Raw genomic sequence first — 26,356 nt, 5'->3', positions numbered from 1 at the left:
GCAAGTTTGTTACCTTCTTCTTGCCGTAGCTTGATTTCCTTTCCTTGTGTTGTGACTGTCAATCTTTTAAATCTAGTAAATGTGTCTCCCATGTAGAACTGATGCTGGTTAAAAATGTGTACAGTGAAATGCACTCGCTATGTGCAGTCTTGCAGAATAACACATTTACACTGCATGTTTGGATTAATCTGTTTGGAAAGCTTTTTGGAGGATATGGCTCGTACTGCAACAAAGGTATGCACGACCGCCCACCCCTTTTTTTTCTCACTGTCTCTCTTTATCTCTTGTTATTTCCCCGTGTCTCTCTCACACACACACACACGCACACACACACGCACACTCACACACACACACACACACACACACACACACACACACACACACACACACACACACACACACACACACACACACACATATAGACACCCCCCCCCCAACACACACATACTGAATGTACATCACAGGAGGTTGGTGGCACCTTAATTGGGGAGGACGGGCTCATGGTAATGGCTGGTGCAGAATTGGTGGAATGGTATCAAATACATCAAACACATGGTTTCCATGTGTTTGATGCCATTCCATTTACTCTGTTCCAGCCATTATTATGAGCCATCCTCCCCTCAGCAGCCTCCACTGATGTACATGAGAACAGCAATGTTAAGACCCACTCCCAAACACATTGCACCTTCCCTAAGCTAATACACACTGTGTGCAACTTTATACCAGCAGCTCTCATGTTTTAATTACTATGCACAAATCACAATGGTAAAGGGAGGACAAGAGAAACTGGAGCGTGTGGTAATTATCTCGTCCTGTCTTCTCTCCTGACAGTAGCAACCTCAGTTATATTTAACGCCAGCTAAAAGGGCAAATGCTGAAGCACACTACCGATACAGCCACATCAGCAACTGTTAAGTGAGACCGATCATTGCGGTGCTATTGATTGTGGTGGTGGTGGTTGCTTTGTAGTTGCTGGAGTTGGTGGTTGATAGTTGTCTAAAAAAGCCAAGTTGCTGTGTATTTTATCACCATTTCTTTTGGGGTAGCCATCTCAGTCAAGGAATGCTTGGATGTACAAAATGTGACCTAGCTTTGCAACCGTTTCTTTGCTCATTCTCGAGGATAAGAATAGTTTGCTGGTGATTGCCTCAAGTGTTTCCATTTCTGAACCAGAACCCCCACCATGAAATAGACACTGTAGCGTATAGCCACAGACTAAGCAGCACAACATATTCATTAAAATATCCTCATTACTAACTATAGCTCATGTAGCCAGTTTTTCCATTTGAATTTTAACCCTAAACCTCAGATACCAAGATAGCAGAGACACAACAGCCCCAGCCGTACACCGTGTAACCACACATCAGATATTTTCATGTTGCACTTCTTGAAGTTGAACCCTCCCATGTAGACTTGCACTCGAGCCGCTTGGAGCCCAACGGCCGCCCACGTAGGCTCCCACTCACTGCCATGGAGTGGGAATCAGCTCTGGGATGCTAATGCAGACTCGACTCACCGAGGTGGGAGTTCAATTGCAATTGCAAATCACCACAGCCACTGTTATTTTACTCCTCCTCCTCTGGTCTTGTCGGTTTGAAACACGCCACTTGGAGTTGTGGAGAACGAGTGAGTATAGCTCATGTTTAGTGAATTAACACACATTTTTAAAGAGAGTCATCGTAGCACGTTTGCTGAGATGTGGTGGGGCATATGAAGGATTTATGAAGGTTGAGGTGAGTATTGAGAGGAACAGAGAGGGAATGAGTGGAGCAACACAACTGCACCCTTACCATAGGGCCTTATAATGTTTGACAGTAGCATTGAACAGTACAATGGATCCCAATGGATGTGTGTATTAAGCCTAATTAAAAAGTAAAGGCTTAATATTGTGCTTATTCTCATTTGTCAAGGTGGATAAAGTGGGTTTCGAGCTAGACTAGATGGTATCTCGGGAACAGTTTATAATGGTGTCCCCTCTCAGGCCTCACTCACCCACTACCACAAATGGGAAGAGCCTGTCAATGGCTACAGTAGGCAGGGCACTTGAAGCATGTTAAAACACAGACAAGCACTGACACAGCCAAACACACTCCTGTGCAGAGTATCTGCAGGAGTTAGCATGGGGGTGGGGTGTAATGGAATGAATTGTACCACTCCAGGTTGCGAGACCCCACACAATGGAAATGGAACCGTTTACAATAGAGTTATCATTAAAAAGCACCACAACCTACAAAATCCCAATCTAAGCCCCTTATAGGCAAGGCTACTAAGTGCACACAAAGTACTGTGTCATATTCACTGGGAACTAAACATTTTCATTGTAGAAATGTAGAAAACTAAGAAAACAACAACAAAAAATCACACAATGTGTCTAATTATAAACATCAGAGTCAGATATTTCTATAAGGAGACACATTGTGGGATTTGTTGTTGTTTTCCCTTGTTTTCTACATTTCTACAATTAAAATGTTTGGTTTTGTCACTATTGGCCACTATTCGTGTAGCTAGTCGTGGCCACTTGAGCTTGCTATGGTGTAAAGTGAACAGCAGATTGGCATTCATTAACGCACACATTAGCAAAGCATTTAATAAACAGAAAATGAAAATGTAAATGGTCACTTTCTATGGTGTAAAGTGAACAGCAGGGGGTGTCATCAGAGCATAAGAAAAGTGATAAGTGCCAGAGAAGATAGATGAAGACAACCAAATAGAGTAACCCAGAGGTCTTACACCCATGGATCTGTGAAATGTAAATTAATTGATATACACTACCGGTCAAAGGTTTTAGAACACCTACTCATTCAAAGGTTTTTCTTTTCCTCTGCATTGTAGAATAATAGTGACGACATCAAAACTATGAAATAACACCTATGGAATCATGTAAAAACCAAAAAAGTGTTAAACATATTCAAATATATTTGAGATTTGAGATTCTTCAAATAGCCACCCATTGCCTTGATGACAGCTTTGCACACTCTTGGCATTCTCTCAACCAGCTTCACCTGGAGTGTTTTTCCAACAGTCTTGAAGGAGTTCCCACATATGCTGAGCACTTGTTGGCTGCTTTTCCTTCACTCTGTGGTCCGACTCATCCCAAACCATCTCAATTTGGTTGAGTTCGGGGGATTGTGGAGGCCAGGTCAACTGATGCAGCACTCCATCACTCTCCTTCTTGGTAAAATTGCCCTTACACAGCCTGGAGGTGTGTTGGGTCATTGTCCTGTTGAAAAACAAATGATAGTCCCACTAAGCCCAAACCAGATGTGATGGTGTATCGCTGCAGAATGCTGTGGTAGCCATGCTGGTTAAGTGTGCCTTGAATTATAAATAAATCACAGACAGTGTCACCAGGAAAGCATCCCCACACCATATCACCTCCTCCTCCATGCTTTATGGTGGGAAATACAAATGCAGAGATCATCCGTTCACCCACACCGTGTCTCACAAAGACACGGCAGTTGGAACCAAAAATTTGGACTCCAGACCAAAGGAAAAATGTCCACTGGTCTAATGTCCATTGCTCGTGTTTCTTGGCTCAAGCAAGTCTCTTATTATTATTTGTGTCCTTTAGTAGTGGTTTCTTTGCAGCAACTCGAACATGAAGGCCTAATTCACACAGTCTCCTCTGAACAGTTGATGTTGAGATGTGTCTGTTACTTGAACTCTGCAAAGCATTTATTTGGGCTGCAATTTCTGAGGCTGGTAACTCTAATGAACTTATGCTCTGCAGGAGAGGTAACTCTGGGTCTTCCATTCCTGTGGCGGTCCTCATGAGAGCCAGTTTCATCATAGCGCTTGATAGTTTTTGCGACTGCACTTGAAGAAACTTTAAAAGTTCTTGAAATGTTCCGTACTGACTGACCTTCATTTCTTAAAGTAATGATGGACTGTCATTTATTTTTGCTTATTTGAGCTGTTCTGCCATAATATGGTATTTTACCAAATAGTGCTATCTTCTGTATACCACCCTTACCTTGTCACAACACAACGGATTGGCTCAAACGCATTAATTAATTAATTTTGTTTACATTTATTTACAGGTACTGTAGATCAGGGGTGTCAAACTCAATCAGCGCAAGGGCCATATTGAAAAAACACAACAAATTCGCGGACATAGCCTATTATGTTAGTTTTTATTAAAAAAGGTGCATACAACTGTGACCCAAACTGCCCATTGTTTCATTAAAAAGAAATATGGCCCTTTATAATGTCCACTTATGTGCATTCGGAAAGTATTGAGACCCCTTCCATTTTCCACATTTTGTTACGTTACAGACCTATTCTAAAATAGATTAAATAAATAAAAATCCTCATCAATCTACACACAATACCCTATAACCACAAAGCAAATGTCACGATCGTCGAGGAGTGAAGGAGACCAAGGCGCAGCGTGTGAAACGAACATGGTACTTTATTAAGTTAAAGCACGACAAAACAACAAATCAAAGCGACGAATGTGAAGTCCAATAGTGACAAAGACTAAACAGGAACAGAACAATAACCCACAATGCCCACAAGAAAACATACAGAATAAATATGGCTCCCAATCAGAGATAACGAGCCGACAGCTGACACTCGTTACCTCCGATTGGGAGTCAATGACCAAACCTAGAAACACACACAACAGAACTACCAACATAGAAAATCACCCAAAACCCAACAAAACACAATACACCCTGGCTCAAATACAAAAGTCCCGGAGCCAGAGTGTTACAGTACCCCCCCCTAAAGGTGCGCACTCCGGGCGCACCAGCATACAGTCTCGGGGAGGGTCTGGGTGGGCGTCTGTCCACGGTGGCGGTTCTGGCCCTGGTCGTGGTCCCCACCCCACCTTAGTCACCACCCGCTTCCCTAGCCTCCTCCACATGACCACCCTCCAACTTACTCCACCTGGATTTAGGGGCAGCACCGGGCTAAGGGACAGCACCTGGCTAAGGGGCGGATCCTGGCTGGCTGGCTCTGGCGGATCCTGGCTGGACGGCTCATGGCAGGCTGAAGGATCTGGCTGCTCATGGCTGGCTGACGGATCTGGCTGCTCATGGCTGGCTGACGGATCTGGCTGCTCATGGCTGGCCGACGGATCTGGCTGCTCATGGCTGGCCGACGGATCTGGCTGCTCATGGCTGGCCGACGGATCTGGCTGCTCATGGCTGGCGGAAGGCTCTGGCTGATCCTGTCTGGCGGAAGGCTCTGGCTGATCCTGTCTGGCAGAAGGCTCTGGCTGATCCTGTCTGGCAGAAGGCTCTGGCTGATCCTGTCTGGCAGAAGGCTCTGGCTGATCCTGTCTGGCGGAAGGCTCTAGCGGCTCTGGTCTGGCGGACGGCTCTGATGGCTCATGGCAGACGGGCGGCTTTGCAGGCTTTAGGCAGACGGGCAGTTCAGGCGGCGTTGGGCAGACGGACAGTTCAGGCCCCGTTGGGCAGACGGCAGACTCTGGCCGTCTGAGGCGCACCGTAGGCCTGGTGCGTGGTGCCGGAACTGGAGGTACTGGGCTGAGGACACGCATCTCAGGGCTAGTGCGGGGAGAAGCAACAGGGCATGCTTGGCCCTGGGGACGCACCGTAGGCCTGATGCGTGGTGCCGGAACTGGAGGTACCGGGCTGAGGACACGCATCTCAGGGCTAGTGCGGGGAGAAGCAACAGGGCATGCTTGGCCCTGGGGACGCACATAAGGCCTAGTGCGGAGAGCAGGAACAGGCCGGGCTGGGCTGGCGACGCGCACCGTATCTCTGGTGCGAGAGGCCGGAACAGGCCGGGCCGGGCTGGCGAAGCGCACCGTATCCCTGGTGCGTGGAGTAGGAACAGGCCGGGCTGGGCTGGCGACGCGCACCGTATCCCTGGTGCGAGTGGCCGGAACAGGCCGGGCCGGGCTGGCGAAGCGCACCGTATCCCTGGTGCGTGGAGTAGGAACAGGCCGGGCTGGGCTGGCGACGCGCACCGTATCCCTGGTGCGAGTGGCCGGAACAGGCCGGGCTGGGCTGGCGACGCGCACCGTAGGCTTCGTATGAGGCTCAGGAACAGGCCGGGCTGGGCTGGCGACGCGCACCGTACACTTAGTGCGAGGGGCCGGAACAGGCCGTACCGTACTGGGGACACACACTACTGGCTGTACCTCGGGATTAGGAACGGGCCGGACCGGACTGGTTACACACCCCAGTACCTCTCGCCGTGCCTCTACACCTTCCTTCCCTGCCTTTCCCAGTCGCCCCCTTAACCTGGTAGCCTCCTGAATCCGTCCCTTCTCTGCCTCCGTCAGCCCCCTTAACCTGGTAGCCTTCTGAATCTGCCTTGTGGCAGCCTCCTGCTGCTCAGTCGCCCAAGCCATGTGCCCCCCCCAAAAAACTTTTTGGGGTTGCCTCTCGTCCTTCCGACGATGGCCCTGCCGATGCCGTTGCTCCTCTCGCCGTCGCCTCTCCACCGTCTCGTTCCATGGTCGGCGATCCATACCATCCAGGATCTCCTCCCAAGTCCAGGACCCTTTACCGTCCAACAGTTCCATCCATGTCCAGACCCTTTGCTCCTGGACGCGCTGCTTGGTCCTTTTAAGGTGGGTTATTCTGTCACGATCGTCGAGGAGTGAAGGAGACCAAGGCGCAGCGTGTGAAACGAACATGGTACTTTATTAAGTTAAAGCACGACAAAACAACAAATCAAAGCGACGAATGTGAAGTCCAATAGTGACAAAGACTAAACAGGAACAGAACAATAACCCACAATGCCCACAAGAAAACATACAGAATAAATATGGCTCCCAATCAGAGATAACGAGCCGACAGCTGACACTCGTTACCTCCGATTGGGAGTCAATGACCAAACCTAGAAACACACACAACAGAACTACCAACATAGAAAATCACCCAAAACCCAACAAAACACAATACACCCTGGCTCAAATACAAAAGTCCCGGAGCCAGAGTGTTACAGCAAAAACTGGTTTTTAGAATGTTTTGCAAATGTATTAAAAATAAAAAACATAAATACCTTATTTACATAAGTATTCAGACCCTTTGCTATGAGACTCGAAATTGAGCTCAGGTGCATCCTGTTTCCATTGATCATCCTTGAGATGTTTCTACAACTTGATTGGAGTCCACCTGTGGTAAATGCAGTTGATTGGACATGATTTGGAAAGGCACACACCTGTCTATATAAGGTCCCACAGTTGACAGTGCATGTCAGAGCAGAAACCAAGCCATGAAGTCGAAGGAATTGTCCGTAGAGCTCCGAGACAGGATTGTGTCGAGGGACAGATCTCGGGAAGGGTACCAAAAACCTTCTGTAGCATTGACTTAAATAAAGGTTAAATAAATGAAATAAAATAAAAAGATGGTCCCCAAGAACACAGTGGCCTCCATCTCTCTTAAATGGAAGAAGTTTGGAACCACCAAGACTCTTCCTAGAGCTGGCCGCCCGGCCAAACTGAGCAATCGGGGAGAAGGGCCTTGTTTAGGGAGGTGACCAAGAACCCGATGGTCACGCTGACAGAGCTCCAGAGTTCCTCTGTGGAGATGGGAGAACCTTCCAGAAGGTCAACCATCTCTGCAGCACTCCACCAATCAGGCCTTTATGGTAGAGTGGCCAGACGGAAGCCACTCCTCAGTAAAAGGCACATGACAGCCCACTTGGAGTTTGCCAAAAGGCACCTAAAGACTCTCAGACCATGAGAAGCAAAGATTCTCTGGTCTGATGAAACCAAGATTGAACTCTTTGGCCTGAATGCCAAGTGTGCAAACCTGGCACCATCCCTACGGTGAAGCATGGTGTTGGCAGTTAATGCTGTGGGGATGTTTTTCAGCGGCAGGGACTGGGAGACTATTCAGGATCGAGGGAAAGATTAACAGAGCAAAGTACAGAGAGATCCTTGATGAAAACCTGCTCCTAAGCACTCAGGAACTCAGACTGGGGGGAAGGTTCACCTTCCAACATGACAACAACCCTAAGCACACAGCCAAGACAACGCAGGAGTGGCTTCGGGACAAGTCTCTGAATGTCCTTGAGTAGCCCAGCCAGATCCCGGACTTGAACCTGATCGAACATCTCTGGAGAGACCTGAAAATAGCTGTGCAGCTACGCTCCCCATCCAACCTGACAGAGCTTGAGAGGATCTGCAGAGAAGAATGGGAGAAACTCCCCAAACACAGGTGTGTCAAGCTTGTAGTGTTATACTCACGAAGACTCAAGGCTGTAATCACTTCCAAAGGTGCTTCAACAAAGTACTGAGTAAAGTAAATGTAATTTCCTTTTTTTCCTGTCTTAAAAAAAAAAAAAATTGCAAACATTTCTGAAAACCTGTTTATGCTTTGTCATTATAGGGTATTGTGTGTAGATTGAGGAGGGGGGGGGAAAACAATTTCATCCATTTTAGAATAAGGCTGTAACGTAACAAAATGTGGAAACAATCAAGGGGTCTGAATACTTTCCGAATGCACATTTTTAACATATTAAAGCAAAAATAAGAGATAAATAATTGTTGTCCAGCCTTTGCTGCTATGCTTGCAGATGTGCATTATATGCTGTGACCCTAATCAAAAAGTATTTCATAACTCCAAATAACAAAAACGGAGCTAGGTTGTTGTAACATCTAAACTTAAAACATGTTTTAATTTCTTTGCACTATCATGGATCACCTGTAAGGTTGAATGCAGCGTTGCTGTATGGCAGTGGAGGCTGGTGGGAGGCGCTATAGGAGGACAGGCTCATTGTCGTGGTTGTAATGGAATAAATGGAACAGAGTCAAATGTGGTTTCCATATGTTTGATGTGTTTGCAGTGCTGTAAAATACTTAAGTAAAAATATTTTAAAGTACTACTTAAGTAGTTTTTTGGGGTATCTGTACTTGACTTGACTATTTAAGTTTTTGACAACTTTTACTTTTACTACACTACATTCCCAAAGAAAATAATGTACTTTTTACTCCATACATTTTCCCTGACACCCAAAAGTACTCGTTACATTTTGAATGCTTAGCAGGACAGAAAAATTGTCAAATTCACGCACTTATCAAGAGAACATCCCTGGTCATCCCTACTGCCTCTGATCTGGCAGACTCACTAAACACACTTGCTTCGTTTTTTAAAAATGTCTGGGTGTTGGAGTGTGCACCTGGCTATCTGTATATAAAATAAAAAACAAGAAAATTCTGCCTTCTGGTTTGCTTAATGTAAGAAATTTGAAATGATTTATACTTATACTTTTGATACTTAAGTATATTTTTGAAATTACATTGACTTTTGATACTTAAGTATATTTAAAACCAAATATTTTTAGACTTTTACTCAAGTAGTATTTTACTGACTTTTACTTTTACTTGAGTCATTTTCTAATAAGATATCTTTACTTTTACTCAAGTATGACAATTGGGTACTTTTTCCACCACTGTGTGATACTTACAGTAATTCCATTCCAGCCATTACAATGAGCATGTCCTCCTATAGCTCCTCCCACCAGCGTCCTCTGCTGTATTGTGCAGTCAAAATGTATTGTAGTTGAGTAGCCAGCTTAACCTACTGCTCAAATGTTGCTGTAATAGGCCTACATGTTTCTCCTTTGCATGGTGTTTTGTTGCACATGTGTCTGTACACTTTCCCTCTACTGCAGGTGGTAAATGGGACACAAGAAAGCAGCGGTTGAATTCACAGATGTGAGCGCATCAGGCTGTAATTTCGTAAAGTATATACAGTGAGGGAAAAAAGTATTTGATCCCCTGCTGATTTAGTACATTTGCCAACTGACAAAGAAATTATCAGTCTATAATTTTAATGGTAGGTTTATTTGAACAGTGAGAGACAGAATAACAACAAAAAAATCCAGAAAAAACGCATGTCAAAAATGTTATTAATTGATTTACATTTTAATGAGGGAAATAAGTATTTGACCCCCTCTCAATCAGAAAGATTTCTGGCTCCCAGGTGTCTTTTATACAGGTAAAGAGCTGAGATTAGGAGCACACTCTTAAAGGGAGTGCTCCTAATCTCAGTTTGTTACCTGTATAAAAGACACCTGTCCACAGAAGCAATCAATCAGATTCAAAACTCTCCACCATGGCCAAGACCAAAGAGTTCTCCAAGGATGTCAGGGACAAGATTGTAGACCTACACAATGCTGGAATGGGCTACAAGACCATGGCCAAGCAGCTTGGTGAGAAGGTGACAACAGTTGTTGCGATTATTCGCAAATGGAAGAAACACAAAAGACTGTCAATCTCCTTGGCCTGGGACTCCATGCACGATCTCACCTCGTGGAGTTGCAATGATCATGAGAATGGTGAGGAATCAGCCCAGAACTACACGGGAGGATCTTGTCAATGATCTCAAGGCAGCTGGGACCATAGCCACCAAGAAAACAATTGGTAACACACTACACCGTGAAGGACTGAAATCCTGCAGTGCCCGCAAGGTCCCCCTGCTCAAGAAAGCACATATACATGCCCGTCTGAAGTTTGCCAATGAACATCTGAACGATTCAGAGGAGAACTGGGTGAAAGTGTTGTGGTCAGATGAGACCAAAATGGAGCTCTTTGGCATCAACTCAACTCGCCATGTTTGGAGGAGGAGGAATGCTGCCTATGACCCCAAGAACACCATCCCCACCGTCAAACATGGAGGTGGAAACATTATGCTTTGGGGGTGGGGGTTTCTGCTAAGGGGACAGGACAACTTCACAGCATCAAAGCGACGATGGACGGGGCCATGTACAGTCAAATCTTGGGTGAGAACCTCCTTCCCTCAGCCAGGGCATTGAAAATGGGTCGTGGATGGGTATTCCAGCATGACAATGACCCAAAACACACGGCCAAGGCAACAAAGGAGTGGCTCAAGAAGAAGCACATTAAGGTCCTGGAGTGGCCTAGCCAGTCTCCAGACCTTAATCCCATAGAAAATCTGTGGAGGAGCTGAAGGTTCAAGTTGCCAAACATCAGCCTCGAAACCTTAATGACTTGGAGAAGATCTGCAAAGAGGAGTGGGACAAAATCCCTCCTGAGATGTGTGCAAACCTGGTGGCCAATAAAAGAAACGTCTGACCTCTGTGATTGCCAACAAGGGTTTTGCCACCAAGTACTAAGTCATGTTTTGCAGAGGGGTCAAATACTTATTTCCCTCATTAAAATGCAAATCAATTTATAACATTTTTGACATAAGTTTTTTTTTCCGCACTGTTCAAATAAACCTACCATTAAAATTATAGACTGATCATTTCTTTGTCAGTGGGCAAACGTACAAAATCAGCAGGGGATCAAATACTTTTTTCCCTCACTGTATATAGATAACTCAACTGTTGACTCATTTGTACTTGCTTGTGTGTCTTATTGTCCTTTAGTACTTATTTATACCCACATGTGAATCCTTTGTCTTATAACTTTTTGACAACCGACATCACATTTTCTGTAGGCCACAGCAATGACCGTTGGAACCAAAAAATGGCATGGATATTTCGCCTAAAGCTTGTTTAAACTTTCAGTCCGGTAGAAGAGTCAGTCAGTGCCATTAGTGATGATATGATACAGTGCTCTGGCTGGCTCATGTTTGGGTGTGGGTGTCGGTCTGGGAGGAGGAGTGTGTGTGTGGGTCTGGGAGGAGGAGTGTGTGTGTGGGTCTGGGAGGAGGAGTGTGTGTGTGTGTGGGTCTGGAAGGAGGCGTGTGTGTGTGGGTCTGGGAGGAGGAGTGTGTGTGTGGGTCTGGGAGGAGGAGTGTGTGTGTGTGTGGGTCTGGGAGGAGGAGTGTGTGTGTGGGTCTGGGAGGAGGAGTGTGTGTGTGGGTCTGGGAGGAGGAGTGTGTGTGTGGGTCTGGGAGGAGGAGTGTGTGTGTGTGTGGGTCTGGGAGGAGGAGTGTGTGTGTGGGTCTGGGAGGAGGAGTGTGTGTGTGGGTCTGGGAGGAGGAGTGTGTGTGTGGGTCTGGGAGGAGGAGTGTGTGTGTGGGTCTGGGAGGAGGAGTGTGTGTGTGGGTCTGGGAGGAGGAGTGTGTGTGTGTGTGGGTCTGGGAGGAGGAGTGTGTGTGTGGGTCTGGGAGGAGGAGTGTGTGTGTGGGTCTGGGAGGAGGAGTGTGTGTGTGGGTCTGGGAGGAGGAGTGTGTGTGTGGGTCTGGGAGGAGGAGTGTGTGTGTGGGTCTGGGAGGAGGAGTGTGTGTGTGGGTCTGGGAGGAGGAGTGTGTGTGTGTGGGTCTGGGAGGAGGAGTGTGTGTGTGTGTGGGTCTGGGAGGAGGAGTGTGTGTGTGGGTCTGGGAGGAGGAGTGTGTGTGTGGGTCTGGGAGGAGGAGTGTGTGTGTGGGTCTGGGAGGAGGAGTGTGTGTGTGGGTCTGGGAGGAGGAGTGTGTGTGTGGGTCTGGGAGGAGGCGTGTGTGTGTGGGTCTGGGAGGAGGAGTGTGTGTGTGGGTCTGGGAGGAGGAGTGTGTGTGTGTGGGTCTGGGAGGAGGAGTGTGTGTGGGTCTGGGAGGAGGAGTGTGTGTGTGGTGTGCAGCACATTGGCTGTGACTTGTAGCGCAACGCATCGCCGCTGACTTTTTAGGCATTCATTCACAACACCCTGTCCTTACAATCAGTTTCTGCATCAGTGATTGATTAGTAAGAACACTTGATGCCCTTGCAGCTCCTCAGCGGATTGAAACTGCAACATTAACACTTCTCTATAACTTTAACCATTTTCTATCACCTCTGACCTTAATCTGTACTACTGTAATCATAGTTTATTTGATGAGCACTTAATGTAATGAGTAGGCTACATGAAGGGACATTAAAAGTTTGTCAGATGTTTTCAGACCTCTAATGTATTCTAATGTTGTGGGATATGGTTTCAACTTGACATTACTCTACTTTTGAGGTATGAAAATATTTCCATTTATGAGTGAAATGTCCCTTTAAGGCAACCAAATCTCTCTCACATACCTAGATTATTTTGCAAATAAATGCCATTTAACAACCCACCTTCAAATGCTATCAATCCCCCTTCCATTCATCAAGAATGCTGTTGTCTGTGTTTAGTGAGAATGGATGTGGGGGCTAACAGAAGTGCTCTTTTTTATACAGATGATGGACAAATTGGGTCTAGAAATGTAAATGAGAACAGTCAAAACAACAAAGGATAGTGCCTCCTGTTCAGTTTTCTCAGGCTTTCCGATTTTACTAGCATACCTCTCGCCACCACCCATAAACCATGTTGACGTCCAAATACCAGACAGAATAATATTTATTATCCTCAAAAACTACAGATGGCATTTTTGAGTTTAATTTTTTTTTTAAAATCAAAAATCCCCTTTCCCCATGAAGTGTATTTGGCCCATAAACCCTGGCTGTGTCCCAAATGGCACCCTATTCCCTATATAGTGCACTACTTTTGTCCATGGGCCCTGCTCAAAAGTAGTGAACTATCCTGAACAAAAATATAAACGCAACATGTAAAATGTTGGTCCCATGTTTCATGAGCTGAAATAAAAATTGTTTACATCAATATTAGTGAGCATTTCTGCTTTGCCAAGATAATCCATCCACCTGACTGGTGTGGCATATCAAGAAGCTGATTAAACAGCATGATCATTACACAGGTGCACCTAGTGCTGGGGACAATAAAAGGCCACTTTAAAATGTGCCGTTTTGTCACACAACACAATGCCACAGATTTCTCAAGTTTTGAGGGAGCGTACAATTGTCATGCTGACAGCAGGAATGTCCACCAGAGCTGTTGCCAGATAATTGAATGTTAATTTCTCTACCATAAACTGCCTCCAACGTCGTTTTAGAGAATTTGGAAGTACGTCCAACCGACCTCACAACCGCAGACCACATCCGGCTTCTTCACCTGCAGAATCGTCTGAGACCAGCCACTCGGACAGCTGATGAAATTGAGGATTATTTATGTCTGTAATAAAGACCTTTTGTGGGGAAGAACTAATTCTGATTGGCTGGGCCTGGCTCCCCAGTGGGTAGGCCTATGCCCTCCCAGGCCCACCCATGGCTACACCCCTGCTCAATCATGTCAAATCCATAGATTAGGGCCTAATTTATTTATTTCAATTGACTGATTTCCTTATATGAACTGTCACTCAGTAAAATCATTGAAATTGTTGCATGTTAAGTTTATATTTTTGTTCAGTATATATAGGGAATAGGTTGTCATTTGGGATGTAGACCTTGTCTTTCCCTTATATTGAGAGCAGAGGAACAACAACAAGTGGCTCCAGACAGAGGCAGAGCGTTCAGTGGCTCCAGTAAAGCCTGTAGTGCATAGCCTAGGTCTCCCCATAGCCTAGGTCTCCCCATAGCCTAGGTCTCCCCATAGCCTAGGTCTCCCCTTAGCATTGTCAGCTCATTTTGGCCATATCCATTTCAGGAGTATTTGAACAAGTTCAAGTGCTGTTCTAAATTCTAAATGTATGTATTCATTAATGTAATGTACTTGGAATTTCACTTATGCTGTTTTGCTTCTTTTGAGTGTAGGTAGTAGACACTTGTCGTGTTTTCGTGGTTGGAAGTTGCATGTTGCAAATTGTCCACTGGAGTAGCTTACTATGCAAGTTTTAAAAGTAGTTTAACTGCAAATCCAGAATTGCACAGAAAATTAACAAGATGTGTGCTTTGTTTTCTGTACGATTGTTCTACTAAACACGCACATACACACATGTTATGTTCTTCTATCCTCGTAGGGAACTGAAATGTATTTCCATAAAAAATTATATTCTCCCTAACACTAAATCTAACCCTAACCCTAACCCTAACCCTAACCCTAACCCTAACCCTAACCCTTACCCTTACCATAACACTAACCCTAACCCCTAACCCTAAACCTAGCCCCTAAGCTTAAAATAGCCTTTGTCCACATGGGGATGTGGGAAATGTCCCCACGAGGGCAAACGTTCCTTGTTTTACTATCCTTGTGGGGACTTTTGGGGATTTTAGGTCCCCACAAGGGTAGAAGAACCAACCCACACACATCGCTCTGTCTTGCCTGCTGGTGCGTTACTTTGTTGTGCAGTGCACCCAGTCCTAGTGGAGCCCTGCCTTGGAGGAATGGCTGTGCGCTCTCTTGGGGGACGTGGCCAGAGTGAACAAATCATGCTAATTGTCTGGGACAGAAACAGAGCGTTAGACCCAAGATGAAGGCAGAGAGGGAAGCTCTCTCCAAAGCCATAGCCGCTCCTCAACTTTTGCTGCTCTGGTGTCTCCTTGTTCTGTCCCAGTCAGGTAAGGAAAACTTTCCCCTGTTTTTGGGAAACACATCTGTGCTGACTTAAAGCAATGTGTAGTGTACACTTGCAAGGCAAGGCAATGTGGGTGGGAGGTATTTGGAATGGAGTGGACAAGTAAACGGTTTGTGACTGAGAGATTTGTTTGTCTGATAGGTTGGACACATACATTTTGTGTTTTTCATGTCCTACTTGCAAAAATATGTTAAATTATGCCTACTTTTGCTTGTAAATGTGTTTATGTAAATGCATATATTCAATTAAAAATATGATTTTCCAAGTAATTCAACAGCAGCCAATTAAGGCCCCTATTATGAATCTACATGTTTCTGAATATTCATTAATTCGATTATCATTAATGCATTAGTACCATATAAGTTACAAAAAACTATTACATTAAACACAATTTCCATGTCAAACAAGCAAATAAACATTTCCTTATTGTATACTAGCTTACACTGAGTGTACATAACAATCCTTTGGTTTCCTTTGGTCTCTACTGACTTAGGTAATTCTGCTTTAAGTTGTTTTGCATGTTATCTGTGGAACAATCTTCAAAACGTTCTTAAATTTGATGTTTTGGTGACTCTAGGCCAATTCAGAAAGCTGATTGATGACCTTGTTACTGATGAATGTGTTTGTTTTTTATGACCGTTTTTCTTTCTTTCTTTCTGCTTGCATTTTGTATTTATATTTTGATGTGTGTATTTTCTGTAATTCATGTAATTCAGGGTTCTTCTGTAAAAGAGACCTTGGTCTCAGTATCAGTATGACTCCCTGATAAAATAAAGGTTAAATAAATAAAAATTAGGAACCCCTGCTCTTTCCATGACAGAGACTGACTAGGTGAATCCAGTTGAAAGCTATGAACCCTTAACGATGTCACTTGTGAAATCCACTTCAATCAGTGTAGATAAAGGGGAGGAGACAGGTAAAAGAAGGATTTTTAAGCCTTGAGACAATTCAGACATGGATTGTGTATGTCTGTCAATTAAGGTGCCACCAACCTCCTGTGGTATGCAGTTAGGTGCCAGGCACACAGGTTTGAGTGTGTCAAGAACTGCAACGCTGCTGGGTTTTTCACGCTCAACAGTTTCCCGTATGTATCAAGAATGGTCCACCACCCAAAGGACATCCAGCAAATTTGACACAACTGTGGGAAGCATTGGAGTCAACATGGGCCAGCATCCATGTGGAACGCTTTTGACACCTTGTTGAGTCCATGCCCCCCTGATGGCAAAAGGGGGTGCAACACAATATTAGGAAGGTGTTCCTAATTATTTGTACACTCTGTGTATATTCAGATAAAAACCTATTTAAAACGTTCAATCTGACTGCACAATGCCACACAGTACATCTCGTTATATTACTAATCCTAAATGACTAGAAAACCATTTTGTGGTCAAGCTGATGACACTCATAATACGACACATAATCTGTGGATTTAATAAGAGATTGATGAAGATATATTATTTGGCAGAAAGCAGTCACAATGGGACCAAGATAAAGTCCTGGAGTAAAATGTACTTTCAATGGACATTCTCTGTTGAGAACTATTTTTTGTCCAGGATGGCTTAATCTGGGTTTAGGAAACCAGCCCACAAGGTTTAGACTTTAGAGAGTTTAAGTGTTTGTATTTGACCTCTGTAGAGCCCATGTGGGCACTACACTACTCAGATGTCTTCCGGATGGTTTAGCAGGTTAGCCAAAGTCCTCCACCAGTATGAATGCTGATGTCATGGAGCCAAACTGCTCTGTGAGAATGGCACAATCAGAGGATCCTCCAAGCAGAGAGGATCATGGTGAGAGGGCAGATGTTGGTTGGTACGAGGTTGGCAAAGGACCTGAGCTCAGGGTATTGAGGTGCGACCTAGAAACATAAAAGGAAAGCTATACGAAGAATCTATACTTTTGTAAATATATAATTCTAACTGTACATTAGGTGTGCAGACACAAACATAGAAAGAGGTGCGGTTGTGTTGTCATCAGCAGAATCACTGGGGCCCCTGTCTCCGGGCTCAGCCAATCGGGGAGCTTGTGTTGCTCTGAGGGCTCTTTTCATGGACTGCCAGGGAGGAAATTGGTCCAAACAATTCCGCCTTTTGTCAGCTCATCCCAGCCGTCCCAGAGAACTGCGAGCCATTACCACGGCGGTGCAGTGCTGCCACGCAGGCTCGCTCCAGCACACTCTCCCCCAATGGAGGAGGGGGCCCGGTGCCCACAGTCGAGTCATCAGCAGCCTACCGCCCACAACAACAGCCAGCAGAACTAGCTAGTCATTTGGCTCTCACTTTATAAGCCCAATCTGAACACATACTGTAGAGAAGAAACCTCTGGTCAATGAACTCTGAAAGTATTGCTACAAAATCTGTTGGCCATAAGTTAGACTGTTTGAAATATGCTGTTGAACTAGCTAAGGGGCTGAGAGGAGGAAGCTTAGCATATGCCTGGACAATGACCTGTTTACAATTAATAAAAGCATACCAATTTATCAACAAAGGTCTAGTCACGGCTGGTATTGGTGTGGAGATTGTGGACAGTCCAATATTCTTCAGAATATTAACATTCACAGAGTAATGGAATAGGAAAGGCAGTACATTTCCATCATGAAGTGGGCCAAGTCTCCTTGGGTACACAATCTGGATAAAGCTTGTTGTTGGATAGTGTCACGCCCTGGCTCTGGGACTCTGTTATGTTGAGCCAGGGTGTGTTGTTTCTATATGTTTTGTGTGCTAGGTTGTTTATCTAGTTCATTTGTTTCTATGTTGGCCGGTGTGGTTCTCAATCAGAGGCAACGTGAATCAGCTGTTGCTTGTTGTCTCTGATTGGGAACCATACTTAGGCAGCCTGTTTTCCACAGTGTGTTGTGGGATCTTGTTCCGTGTATGGTTTGTGTCTGTAAACCAAGGACTTCACGTATCGTTTTGTTGTTTTGTTTGTGTGGTGGAAAATAATTAAAGTATGTTCACTCATCACGCTGCGCATTGGTCCACTTCCTCCAACGATCGAGACAGAAGATCCCACCAAAACAGGACCAAGCAGCGTGTCCAGGAGCACACGCAGGAGGTGACGTTGGTGGATGTCCTCCTCGGTTGGGGGCAGATCACGGAGGAGGAGGCCGTCCGTTGCCGGAGGGCTATGAAGGGGGAGACCCAGGCAGGAGAGGAGAAGCGGCGCCAACCGGGCCGTGGTCGGACAGGCGAGAGGTACCCCCAATACATTTTTAGGGGGGGGCCCATGGCATGGACGACGGGGCTGCTGGAGGCAGATAAGGGGCGAGTTCGTGGACGAGGAGAGAAGGCCACCGGGTTACGGGAGCCATTGGTGAGAAGAGGGAAGGAAGATGTAGAGGCACGGCGAGAGGTACTGAGGTTTATTGCCAGTCCGGTCCGGCCCGTTCCTGAACCCCGTGTAAGGCCAGTGGTGTGTGTTCCCAGTACGGTCCGGCCTGTTCCTGTCCCTCGCACCAAGCCTACGGTGCGCGTCGCCAGCCCGGCCCGGCCTGTTCCTGCCCCTCGCACCAAGCCTACGGTGCGCGTCACCAGCCCGGCCCGGCCTGTTCCTTTCCCTCGCACCAAGCCTACGGTGCGCGTCGCCAGCCCGGCCCGGCCTGTTCCTGATCCCCGTGTAAGGCCAGTGGTGTGTGTTCCCAGTACAGTCCGGCCTGTTCCTGTCCCTCGCACCAAGCCTACGGTGCGCGTCGCCAGCCCGGCCCGGCCTGTTCCTGCCCCTCGCACCAAGCCTGCGGTGCGCGTTGCCAGCCCGGCCCGGCCTGTTCCTTTCCCTCGCACCAAGCCTACGGTGCGCGTCGCCAGCCCGGCCCGGCCTGTTCCTGCTCCCCGCACCAAGCCTACGGTGCGCGTCGCCAGCCCGGCCCGGCCTGTTCCTTTCCCTCGCACCAAGCCTACGGTGCGCGTCGCCAGCCCGGCCCGGCCTGTTCCTGCTCCCCGCACCAAGCCAATGGTGCGCGTCGCCAGCCCGGCCCGGCCTGTTCCTGCCCCTCGCACCAAGCCTACGGTGCGCGTCGCCAGCCCGGCCCGGCCTGTTCCTGCTCCCCGCACCAAGCCAATGGTGCGCGCAGCCAGCCCGACCCGGCCTGTTCCTGCTCCCCGCACGTGTATGGTTTGTGTCTGTAAACCAAGGACTTCACGTATCGTTTTGTTGTTTTGTTCGTGTGGTGGAAAATAATTAAAGTATGTTCACTCATCACGCTGCGCATTGGTCCACTTCCTCCAATGATCGTGACAGATAGTTTGCTACTAGGCCTATTTAAAAGACACTTGTAGCATCCTGAAGTGGCATTGCAGGTAGGATACACCTGTGCCCTATTGTGGTTTAATGTATCAGTTTATCTATGTCTCACATGCGTGTAAGTTCCATTCGTATAAACAGAGACGCTAATCTGATTAGATAAAGAATAGAAATATGAATAGAAATATGCTAAATATAATATGTATGGTGGTGCTTACACATACTATAACCTGAATAAATTGACTAGATACAATAAAGTGGATCTTATACATCCAGTCTGTTCCATCTCCTCTATGACCAGGAAGTGTCGAGGGGGTCAACATCACCAGCCCTGGCTCCCTGATCCGAGGCACGTTGGGCGGGGAGGCACTCCTCTCCGTCCGCTACAGCAGCTCCAGCCCCGACGCGCCTGTCATCAAGTGGCAGCTGAAGAGGGACGACAAGCCTGTCACCGTGGTCCAGTCCATCGGCACCGAGATCATTGGGAACCTGAGGCCAGAGTACCGGGACCGCATCCTGGTGTTTGAGAATGGCACCCTCCTGCTCCACAACCTCAAGCTCTCTGACGAGGGCACCTACGAAGTGGAGATCTCCATTACGGATGATACATTCACTGGAGAGGGGAGTATCGACCTGACTGTGGATGGTAGGTGGTTCATAGTGTAAGTAAGCCTTGGAAAAGTAAGCCTTGTCCATGCCATAACGGACCATAGGGTAGTAGCCTATGTCCTTATTCTGTAGCGTTAGGCAGTTTGATGTATAAGTACGCCCCCTGGACAGGACGCTAGTCTATCGCAGGACCTTATCTCTAATCCTTCTCCTTAATGCTGAGTGCCAAGCAGAGAGGCATCGACTACCATTTTTAGTCTTTGGTATGACTCTACCAATTTCAGGGTGGACACTAAGGTCACTAAGTTGGTTGGTGAATAGTCTTCTATGAAATGACTTGCATTAAAGAGGCGCTGCTTGCAGGGACTGCTGGCGTTGTCTGTGATAAAACCTAAGGCTTTTTGCCCTTTTTGTTTATATTTCTCATTTGTGTGACTGGGCTGAATTGTATGAATGGGCTGAATTTGTATGAATTGTCTGAATTGTCAAGGAAAGTGCAGGGGACAATAGTCCAAACAGTGTTGTTCCTGTAAAGTCATTGTCACATGGTCACCTGAGAAGGGTCACCTGAGAAGTTGTTTATGTACACCCGAGTTCATTAGCTCATGTGTGACTCACATATATATATATATATATATATATATTTAAACCATCATATCAGCATAACCTTTGACCCTGAATGAACAAGAGATCCTAATCTTTTCATTGGGGGTATTTCAGAGACATGTCTTGACATGTCTGACTACTATACTTCTTCTCCATAGAGCCCATATCCAGGCCTTATGTCCACATGGAGGCCTCTTCAGTGCTGGAGCTCAGCGAGCGCTTTACCCTCAACTGCTCCCACGACAACGGAACCAATGCCAAGTACAGCTGGCAGAAAGGCGGTAAACCGCTGACCAATGAGACGCGCCTGCAACTGTCACCTGACCAGAAGCTCTTGACAATCGTGCGGGTGCTGATGGTGGATGATGACATCTACGGCTGCGTGGTGGAGAACCCTATTGGCAGCATGAAGAGCCTGCCCATTAAACTCACTATCTACAGTAGGCTATACAGTGGTACTATAGGCTTGAACCAGTGGCAATTTAAAGCCACAATCTGCAATATGGTTTTCTATCAAATGCATCCACACCACTTGCTTTGCTATAAAGTTGAGGGATCGGGCTGGAGAAATTTAGCTAACTCCTGTAATACTCTCGCGATCTCTAACCCATGATATAGGCTTCTTTAGTAAGTACTCACTAAATAAAATTTTAATTATTTTCATTATTTCATCTCAGAGTGCTTTCTTAGGTGTACAAGTCAGTGGTTCAAGCCTAGGGCATGAAACAAATCCTTCCCTGAAAAGCAAGTTCTTGTACGTGAGGGAAAGGGTGAAAAAAAGGCAAATGCAAGCTATAGATAGTTTCTGTAAAATAAAATAAAAACAAAGCCCTCACCCTAGATGGGGAAAAAACCTAATTGTAATGTACCATCAGCAAACAGATAATGAGTGGGAGGGAAGTCGATCACTGGCTATACATACAGTACATGACTACATCACAGAGACATGAGTGTGTAGGTGGGAGGACGGGGGAGAAAGTACACACTGTAATTCTGCTTGAACATACTGTTAAGTAGCTCTACTGTGCCATTTGTTTTCCTATGTGGTTACCACCCAAATGGCACCCTATTCCCTATAAAGTGCACTACTTTTGACCAGAGCCTTATGGGTCCTGGTCAAAAGTAGTGTACTGAATAGGGAAACGTGCCATTTGGGACACAACCTGTGACACTACTATCCTCCTGACCCTCCTATGTTCCCCCCACAGGGAGGAGTTCCCTCTACATCATTCTCTCCACCGGGGGTATTTTTCTCCTCATCACCTTGGTTACGGTGTGCGCCTGCTGGGGGCCATCCAAGAAGTAGGAACTGGCTTATTGACGTTTGTCTCACTCTCTACATGTTTCTGGGTGCTTCTCTGTCTGTACATGGTCCTATGGGTGGGGAAAACAGTGAGAAGAGCGGTAAAAGGCAGAAGCATATTGATAGTCAATTTCATTAAGGCCCACAAGCCTCACAAGACTCATCTGAAGGTTCCCGGTACCAGTTTAAAAAACTTATGCGGGTATATATGGAGATAGTTTAGTGCCTAAAATAAGGGGATAAATACATGTAAGATATAGGACAGACACTTCAGAACAAACTTCTTTTTTATTTTGTTTTGGACTATCTGTTGTTCCATGAAGTGAATCTGTTATTCAATGAGTTTCTATTGGCTAATAGCAGTAATGCCCCCCCTCCTCACGTATATTGTACGTTTATTGTGCAGAGAACGGCAGAAACGCCAAATGAAGCCCAGAGGTTTGGCAGTGCTGCCAAAGCATTTAATAGAACACCCTGATTATTCCCAAATCAGTCATGCAGGTAAGAAACCTAATAATAACTATTTATTTTTAATAATTTTGAAATGGTGTTCATCCAATGTCTTTTTCATCCTGTTCAGTTAGAGTTTTACCAAAAATTATGACTGAACATGAACGCAAGAATCCAGTGGCACTCTACATCCTCAAAAAGGTACCTCTCTAAATAACTAAAAAGATATAAAGCTGTTACCATCAGTATCTGACTCAAAACATAACTAAATATACCCTTGTCTGAATAAATGTACATTTTATAAATCGATAAAATGCCCATAGATACTGTGGGGGTTTATAGGTGTATATTTCTCAACCCTCATTCAGCTGTTAGGATAACTACAATATCTCAATTTAGAAAATAATACAGCCAATACACCTTAGGTATTGTTTGGACCTGTTCAGAGAGCATTGTGTGTGTATGTGTGAGTATTGACTGGGTTCCCTCTTTGTAGGATTCCCCTCAGGAAGACCATGACTCACCCGGCAACATAGGCCTGGGCCCCCACTCTGAACCACCCAGAAGCCCCCCCAGCTACAGCAGCTCCCTGCCCCCCTTCACACGCTCCCCTGACCCCCCTGCCCGCTCTTCTCGCAGGTACCCCCGCACCCCAGTCAGCTCCCCCCCCTCACATCACAATAACAAGGTGCAGAACAAATCCTACACCCCGTCCCCCCCCCACACTCGAAGCTCCAGGCGCATGTTCCGCGCCCCAGTGGGCATACTGCCTGCCCCTCAGTTGGAAGAGCCCGCCCCCACACTGGAGAGCAACAGCACCACTCAGCCCTGATTGTCTATATGCAAGTCCTGGAGGGATAGTGTGTGCTGGCTTTAGTTTCAGCCCAGCACTAACACATCTGGTCTAAATTTAAGTCCATGATTAGTTGAAACAGGATCGTATTCATTAGGCACCAAAGGGAACAAACTGGACATTCATTTTATTTTTTCGTTGCAAAAGGTTTTAAAACAGTTAATTTTCAGTGCCCTAATGAAAACGACCCTGGTGTGTTGAAGTTGGGCCAGGAAAAAAGCTGGCACACACTGTGGCCCCTGTTGTCCACCCTGGCCTACATGCTTTCCCCCCTCCATGCCTTGGTGCTGCAGAGAGATGTGTATATTTCTGTATGCTCACATGGTGACTGTATGTATGTAAATACTTTTTTATGACGTTATAGTGCATTCTCTCCTCAATGGGTTTGTAAATACACTGTCATCCTCTACAGCTGTATGGGTCAGTTTTAGTTTTTAAGTTCTGACACATTAGCCTATTTCTTTATGTTACATTTAATTATGTCCCATTCTTAAGACCTAAACTGTAAAATGTATAAAACCTCTCTTTAAAGATACAAGTTCCTTGTTAGTACATTTTGTATGGTGTGGATGTTTGTAATTTAACTAATAATTGTCTGTGTTCTTGGGTATCATAGTTGAATAATCATTCAATATTTGTTTTCCTTTGTATAGATTCATAGAATTGTTAAGAAAATCAAAGGATGCATTGTACATATCAGTAGAGATGTTCAATAAACGTATGATGAGGAAATATTTGTTGTCATTTCTACATTTGTTTTACTTAAAGTTAAACTTTAGTGAAATGTTGAATGTTTCAGACACTGTCCTCAATATTGTTGGTTTTGTATGTTCAGGTGACTCGAGGCGAGCATGCATTTTTGTCATTTATCCATGCAGCTTACATGGGGTTTCCTCAGACAGTGGTAGACTGCACCCATCGTGGTCGACATCAATGCAATCTCTTAATCTCTGTTCACAGAGAATGGTTGTGCCCTGCAATAAAACAGAGGGGACATACTTTCAACACAGTACAGTACAAGCTTTATGTAATTTGTTCCTTTTTGTCTAATGCTCCTCAATCTGTTCTCACACACACAGAGAGAATCTGTTTGCTGATTCACAGTTTCACCAAGAGGACAATAGCATGCCTGTTCAGTGACCACTACGGCTGTGTAGTTGAGGCATGGAGAAGAAAGAAAGTGATTCATCTGCCTATCCCAACATATACATTAATGTATAAATTGGAGAGTGGAGACATTACACAATTTGTCCACAGAACAGGGACAGATTATCACATGCCTGGATAACAATTACGTGTTGTTACCATGTATTCTCACTAGAAAACGATGTCACTCCCTGTACTTGGACTTTTCAGTGGGCCTAAATCAAACAGCCTATTTCCATATATGTAAATGAGCAATTTATCTGCAAAAGTATTTCAAGCCAATCTAGCTTGATTCAGCTACTGGAGAAGAGTTTGACTAAATGAATTTGTAGCCGACCAGTGTAGAGAGAGTGACAACAGCTGAAATGGGGGACTGTAGCGCAGAGCAAAGCATCACAACCCTATGGTCATGACCTGTACCGCAAAAGCCCGGGCCTCGGGTACTGGCACATGCACTGCTTACATTCCTCCACTCTCTGAGTATAGTCCAGCAGACATGTGAAATACTGTAATTGTTCCATTTCATGATACAAGTATCAAACTTGGTACACTAATACTAGATACCTTAAGGAACATTTTAAAGATTGGAGGCAGTCTGGGAATGCTTACTTACAAGCCCTTAACCAACAATGCAGTTCAAGAAATAGAGTTAAGAAAATATTTCATAAATAATAAAATAAATAAAAAAGTTACACAATAAAATAACAATACCGAGGCTATATACAGGGGGTACCGGTACCGAGTCAATGTGCGGGGGTACAGGTTAGTCGGGGGGGGTGTTTCAATGTAAATAGTCCGGGTGGCCATTTTATTAATTGTTCAGCAGTCTTATCGCTTGGGGGTAGAAGCTGTTAAGGAGCCTTTTGGACCTAGACTTGGCGCTCTGTTACCGCTTGCCATGCGGTAGCAGAGAGAATAGTCTATGACTTTGGCGATATACCAGGCGGTGATGCAACCGGTCAGGATGCTCTCGATGGTGCTGCTGTAGAACCTTTTGAGGATCTGGGGACCCATGCCAAATCTTTTCAGTCTCCTGAGGGAGAAAAGGTGTTGTCGTGCCCTCTTAACAACTGTCTTGGTGTGTTTGGACCATGATAGTTTGTTGGTGATGTGGACATCAAGGAACTTGAAACTCTCGATCCAATCCACTATAGGCTGTCTCATCGTTGATGGTGATCAGGCCTACCACTGTTGTGTCATCAGCAAACTTAATGATGGTGTTGGAGTCATGCTTGGCCACGCTGTCATTGGTGAACAGGGAGTACAGGAGGGGACTAAGCACACACCCCTGAGGGGCCCCCGTGTTGAGGATCAGCGTGGCAGGTTATCTTCACTTTCTTGGGCACAGGGACTATGGTGGTCTGCTTGAAACATGTAGGTATTACAGACTCTGTCAGGGAGACGTTGAAAATGTCAGTGAAGACACTTGCCAGTTGGTCCGCGCATGCTCTGAGTACATGTCCTGGTAATCCGTCTGGCCCCGCAGCCTTGTGAATGTTGACCTGTTTAAAGGTCTTGCTCACATCGGCTACGGAGAGCGTGATCATACAGTCGTCCGGAACAGCTGGTGCTCTCATGCATGCTTCAGTGCTGCTTGCCTCAAAGCGAGCATAAAAGGCATTTAGCTCGTCTGGTAGGCTCGTGTCACTGGGTAGCTCGCGGCTGTGTTTCCCTTTGCAGTCCGTGATCGTTTGCAAGCCCTGCCACATCCGACGAGTGTAGTAGGATTCAATCTTAGTCCTGTATTGACGCTTTGCCTGTTTGATGGTTTGTCTGAGGGCATAGCGGGATTTCTTATAAGAGTCCGGATTAGTGTCCCGCTCCTTGAAAGCGGGTGCTCTAGCCTTTAGCTCGGTGCGGATGTTACCTCTAATCCAAGGCTTCTGGTTGGGATATATACAGTACCAGTCAAAAGCTTTGACACACCAACTCATTCAAGGGTTTTTCTTTATTTTATTTTTTTACATT

The 26,356-nt window shown here is 45.8% G+C and overlaps 1 protein-coding gene across 1 annotated transcript; it reads left to right on the top strand.

Moving 5' to 3' along the window:
* Positions 1-15,069: 15,069 nt before the first annotated feature.
* On the top strand, positions 15,070-23,221 carry LOC311136032 (hepatic and glial cell adhesion molecule-like; the record flags this gene model as incomplete). Its single annotated transcript, XM_084170095.1, has 7 exons — positions 15,070-15,168; positions 19,723-20,067; positions 20,795-21,076; positions 21,845-21,938; positions 22,346-22,440; positions 22,520-22,590; positions 22,886-23,221. Exons 1-7 carry the CDS (start codon positions 15,081-15,083, stop codon positions 23,219-23,221), a joined length of 1,311 nt encoding a protein of 436 aa, XP_084026221.1. The 5' UTR covers positions 15,070-15,080.
* Between the last annotated feature and the right edge of the window lie 3,135 nt (positions 23,222-26,356).

Source organism: Coregonus lavaretus, assembly GCF_964263955.1.
Source record: "Coregonus lavaretus genome assembly, chromosome: 10".
NCBI lineage: Eukaryota > Metazoa > Chordata > Actinopteri > Salmoniformes > Salmonidae > Coregonus > Coregonus lavaretus.
This window is presented reverse-complemented; position numbering and strand designations above follow the sequence as displayed.